This window comes from Varanus komodoensis, unplaced genomic scaffold, assembly GCF_004798865.1.
Source record: "Varanus komodoensis strain SLA01 unplaced genomic scaffold, ASM479886v1 scaffold72, whole genome shotgun sequence".
NCBI classification, from domain to species: Eukaryota; Metazoa; Chordata; class Lepidosauria; order Squamata; family Varanidae; genus Varanus; species Varanus komodoensis.
Genome location: NW_025336374.1, coordinates 1,444,801 through 1,450,617, shown reverse-complemented (window position 1 = coordinate 1,450,617; position 5,817 = coordinate 1,444,801). Strand labels below are relative to the sequence as shown.

Sequence of the window (5,817 nt, the reverse complement as noted above, 5' to 3'; positions counted from 1 at the left end):
CTTGCTTCTTGCTACTCTTCCATAAATCCCAGTGTGGAGTATCTGAGTGCTAGCTGACCCATGAACAGTTGCTACTGACTCAGCAGCAGATCTTTCTGGCTCCTTAACCATTACCACTGGCCTCTTGGTTGCTTCTCTGACTAAAGCCAACCTGGTGGATAGCCTTCTCCAGGGAGAATTGTAGTTGGGCCATATCCTTCCTGTATTTGCAACAGTGGGTTTAATGCTGCTGTGGGAGATGTTCACACTTTAGAATAGTTTTTGAAAACTCAGCCCGGATAGATGCTTTTGCACAACTTTATGTGAGAGTTGTACTAACACCTCCTTGGTCTTGATACTGTTTGTTTAGCTGTACTTTCCAACAAACTCTGGAGCCTTCCAGCATAAGGTGCATTTTATCTGAGATCATGCGGCATTGGAATTGCACACAGGCAGACTCCACTCAGCTACTTTCCAGCACAGTGTGTGACTTTTGGAGGCAATGGGCTGCACCACAGCTTATATAGGAATGTCACAGCAAACGGAGTGAATACTTCTGCAACAAACAAGTGCCAGTTTGTGTACTTTTGTACCCTCATAAAGATATTTTGCATGTTCACAATGTTGAGTATCTTATGTACATCAAGCGGTAACCATGCCAATTAAATCTATTTTATTCCCAGGTTGTTACACAACAAAATTATGGTGATGTTGTTGTATTTATGTCCCAGTCCTTTAACTTGCTCTATTTGTGGCCATCTTTATTGGATAGTCTTGCTATTTTGCTCAAGTTCAAACCTCCAGTAGTTCATAGAAACCAAAATTCAGGTTATTGGCTCAGCAGTCATAGAAGTTTGGGCATTATTATGTCTAGGCTTTTTCCTTCTTTTGTAACTCACTTTAAAGCACATCTGTATTTAAATTTCCTGGATGGAGTAGGTAGCCCAGCTAGTCTGTTGGGTGTAAAAACAACAAAGAGAACTGTGTCATCTTAAAGTCTAACTTATTCTGGCATAAGTTTTTGTGGACACTGTCCATGAAAATGTTAGTTTCTGAAGATGACACAAGTGCCTCTCTTGCCTTAGGCAAGAGACTATGTTGTAGCATCTGGTCAACCACTGTGTGAAGAGAATGTTGTTCTATTATTGTTATTATTTATATCCTGCTTATCCCAGAGACTGGGACTCTAGGTGGCTCACAACATTAACATCTACACAATTAAAACATTCAAAAGTACACCAAAATAAAAAATATAATTAAGTCTACTAAAGAATGCTGGACTAAATTGACACCGGATCTCATCCAGCGGGTCTCTTCTCATGCCATCGGCCTCAGAAGCCTGAGCAGGCTAACAGAAGCAGCCATCCTAGGGCATGAGCGCCCTCCGTGCGGTGCAAGAGGAACGCTCGCGCAATGCTGTCGCGCGCCGCGCTCGCCTCCTCCGCGCAATGTCGGAGTGTAGGGTGCGCAACGAAGCCGCGTCGTATGTTTGGCGGGAGGCGCACTTTGACGGCCGCATCTCCAGACGACCCAGTGAGGAAGAATAGGAGGGTCAGGAGAACAGATTCGGAGGAGAAGGCGGGCCGGGATGGGCTCAGCGTCTCTTAAAGAGGACTCGGAAGCGAGCCGGTCGCCCCACCGCGCGAAGAGTCGGCATAGCGTCCCTTCGGCGGGAAGCGCTCCACTCCGAGCCCGCTGGGGGGCGTGGAGAGCGAGCATGTGGTAACAAATCCGGCTAAGCGAGCCGGGACCTCCGGGCTCGGGCGTGCGGAGGCGCGAGTGACGCTGCAGGAGGCAAGAGCATGAGCCCGGAGGGCGTCGGAGGGGCCCCTGGCCCCGCGCCGCCGCCGCGCCGCCGCCGGCCTGCCTCGCTTCTCCCGTGCCCCTTACTGCTTTCGCTGGCGCTGCTGTTGCTCTCCCGCTCTTCTGCAGAGGAGGAGAAGGAGCCGCGTGAGTACCGCCCTCGTGGGAGGCCGCCCGCAAGGTGGAATCCAGCCCTCCGTGTAGAGCTGGGTTCCACAAATTGCGCTCTATGCAGGAGAATAATAATAGCAACAATAGGAAGTGATCCTAACGCTGTGCGGAAAGTACGCACGCTCCCGCTCCGAGCTAACGGTCGGCACAAGTCCTGCTTGTGATATTGGAAAGGAAACTTTTCTTCGAGGGTTGCAGCTCCACGTAGGGTAGAGCCCAGCGCCTTAAAAAGCGACTCCTATATAGCCGCAGTATTATTAAAGGGTTTGCAGTTTCCTAATGTAAATACTGTCGGTGCTGCTTTTCAAGCAAGTTCATGCTCAAACGGAAAAATACTTCAAAAAACAATCTTTAGTTGAACAACGGAACAGTGCGGGATAAACAAGTAATAGCAGTAATAATCACTTGTTTTCCCCTCAAGTGGCTATGACAGAGGTGCTGCACTATTCACGGCAGTGTAACAGGCAGAAATATTGTAGCTGAAACCTTTCCTGGCGCAGAAATGTAGTGAGGCAAGCTATACCTTTTGAATTACTGCTTGTTAAAGGCCCAAAATTCTTGGGAAGTTAGGTGTGCCTGTTTATTGTAAAGGCATCGCTTGGTGCTCCTTTTGTGTCATATTCTCCCAACGGAACGTCTAGATATGCAGTCAGACACCGAGAAATACCCACCGTCCCCTAGGGAAGCTGGTTTCCACTTTTGGAGCCATGCTTGAGCTGAAGGTGGCATTTTTGGGTCCCTCCCCACTCCATTTTATGGATTGGTTGGACTGAAGGATAAGAGGCTGGCCCAAAATCACCCAGTGAACTTCATGGCAGACTGGGAATTTAAACATGTTTTTTCCCAGTTCTAGCCTAACCGTTACACAGTATACTAGTACAAACTGCTGTAATTGTCAATGTAGTAGGTATTTCTTCCATGCTGAGTTAATATTTCATATACTTCAATAGCAAATATGTATTTTATTATTACATTGCATGTATACACTGCCTTTTTTCATCTTACAAAGAACTGAAGGCAATTTGCATAGTTTTCCTCCACTTCACCCTCAACAATAACCCTGTGAGGTAGGTTGGGCTGCGAGTGAATGACTGGCCCAATTTCAGCAATGAGCTTCATGGTCAAGTAGGGATTAAAACCTGAATATTGCAGGTTCCCAATACAATAATTATATAGTTATTTTAACTTTTGACTGTTTTTAATATTATTGGTTGTATTGTGTTGATTTTTATTGTTTCAAGATGTTATGTACTGGCTTTATTGCTTTCTAGAAAATAAATGATAATAAATAACATTAAGATCAAATAGCTACCTTCAGGCCGTGTTTTAAGGTGTTTGCTTTAAAATGTATTTGAATATTCTTCTTCTTGGGATTTGATTCCCTCTTTCTCATTCCAACTTTCTAACATTATGCTTCAGAATCCAGTCTGTGTGTACATCTCCCCCCCCTCCCCACCTCAGTGATTGGTATTATTATAACTAGCTACAAGTAAGAGTTCATCAGGGTTGATGATCAGGGCAGTGAAGAAGTAGAGTTAGAAGTCCATTCTGTAGCCCAGCACTCAACTACAGCTTTTTGCTGTTTTGCTTAGGGGTGAATGCTCCTCACTTACATGGGAGATAGTAAAGGACTGAATTCTCTATATCAGATCATTAATCTATCAGTTCCTCCAATTTTTACAGCAACCCTGACTTTATCCAGAAAAGCAAAGAGCATCTTCTTTTTAAATTGTCCTCATAGTTTAATTTGTATATTTTGTATACTTTGTTCTTGTTGTGAGCCGCCCCGAGGCTTTGTTGCGATGGGGGCGGCATAAAAATGTTTTAAATAAATAAATAAATATTTTTAGTTGTATTACTGAACTGGTTTGTTTTGTATTTCATTAAATAATCTGGAGTACTGGATTTCTATAGAACAATTATTAATAAACCTAATAAATTATAAGTTTATTTTTATTTATTATATGTATGCCCCCCTCCCCCCCCTTTTAAGGAACTCAAAGCAGCCTACATAATTCTCCTCCTCAGTCTTATCTTCACGACAATAACCCTGTCAGGTAGGTTAAGAGTATATGCTTGGGCAAAAGTCACCCAGTTAGATCCATAGCCAAATAGAGACTAGAAGCCATAAACTGCTGAGTCCCAGTCCCACACTCTTAATCATTAAACCACAGTGGCTCTCAATGATAGCTGTCTGTATGTCCTCCCATGTACCAGCATTGTACTCTAGTACAACCCAAAAAGGGCCAACTTGCTTAAGTGTTTTAGTTCCTACGGGTCTCACTGCTATTGCTGTAATTTGTAACACAATTAGAACATTCTTTTTATTCCAGATACTGAGATAATGAGGAACAATTAAGAAGTTTAGCTTCTGATGGCTTTACTATGTTCCCACCATCTCAGTTCGAATCCAAGGCAATCCATTCAACATCACAGTAGTCCAAGTCTATGCCCCAACCACTGGTGCTGAAGAGACTGAAGTTCACCAGTTCTATGAAGGCCTACACCACCTTCTAGAATTAACTCCAAAAAATGATGTCCTTATCATCCTGGGGGATTGGAATTCTAAAGTAGGAAGCCAAAAGATAACCGGAATAACAGACAAGTTTGGCCTTGGAGTACAAAATGAAGCAGGGCACAGGCTGGTAGAATTTTGTCAAGAGAATACGATGGTCATAGCAAACACTCTTCCAACAACCCAAGAGACAACTCTACACATGGACATCACCAGACGGTCAACACAGAAATCAGATTGACTATGTGCTCTGCAGCGAAAGATGGAGAAGCTCAATACAGTCAGTAAAAACAACACCAAGAGCTGACTGTGGCTCAGATCATGAGCTTCTCGTTGCAAAATTTAGGCTTAAATTGAAGAAAGTAGGGAAAAGCACTAGACCACTCAGGTATGACCTAAATCATATCCCTGATGAATATACAGTAGAGGTGACAAATAGGTTTAAGGAATTAGATCTGATAGACAGAGTGCCTGAAGAACTATGGACGGAGGTTTGCAACATTGTACAAGAGGCAGCAACTAAAACCATCCCAAAGAAAAATGCAAGAAAGCAAAACGGCTGTCTGAGGAAGCTTTACAAATAGCTGAGGAAAGAAGGAAAGAGAAAGGCAAGAGAGAAAGATACAAACAATTGAATGCAGAATTCCAGAGAATAGCTAGAAGAGATAAGAATGCCTTCTTAAATGAACAGTGCAAAGAAATAGAAGAAAACAATAGAATGGGGAGGACCAGAGATCTCTTCAAGAAAATTAGAGATATGAAGGGAACATTTCATGCAAAGATGGGCATGATAAAGGACCAAAATGGCACGGACCTAACAGAGGCAGAAGAGATTAAGAAGAGGTGGCAAGATTACACAGAAGAACTATACAAGAAAGAGCTTAACATCCCTGATAACCATGATGGGGTGGTCACTGACCTTGAGCCAGACATCGTGGAATGTGAAGTCAAACGGGCCTTAGGAAGTCTGAGCAACAACAAAGCTAGTGGAGGCGACAGTATTCCAGTTGAGCTGTTCAAAATCCTAAAAGATGATGCAGTAAAAGTGCTACACTCAATATGCCAGGAAATTTGGAAAACTCAACAGTGGCCACAGGATTGGAAAAGGTCAGTTTACATTCCCATTCCAAAGAAGGGCAATGCCAAAGAATGTTCAAACTACCGCACCATTGCACTCATTTCACATGCTAGCAAAGTGATGCTCAAAATCCTACAAGCTAGGCTCCAGCAGTATGTGGACCGAGAACTACCAGAAGTACAGGCAGGGTTTCAAAGAGGGAGAGGAACTAGAGATCAAATTGCCAACATATGCTGGATCATGGAGAAAGTTAGGGAGTTCCAGAAAAACA

At 43.6% G+C, this 5,817-nt stretch overlaps 1 protein-coding gene across 5 annotated transcripts in view; it reads left to right on the top strand.

Moving 5' to 3' along the window:
- The first annotated feature begins 1,529 nt into the window (after positions 1-1,529).
- SUSD1 (sushi domain containing 1) overlaps positions 1,530-5,817 on the top strand; it is a 57,696-nt gene continuing 53,408 nt past the window's right edge. The window contains exon 1 of one of the 5 annotated variants that reach the window (XM_044452403.1): positions 1,530-1,929. In XM_044452403.1, the coding sequence (XP_044308338.1) occupies positions 1,782-1,929 (148 nt within the window). In that variant the 5' untranslated portion in view covers positions 1,530-1,781. The remainder of the gene's footprint in view (positions 1,930-5,817) is intronic. The other 4 variants (XM_044452402.1, XM_044452401.1, XM_044452399.1 and 1 more) reach the window with 4 other exon arrangements.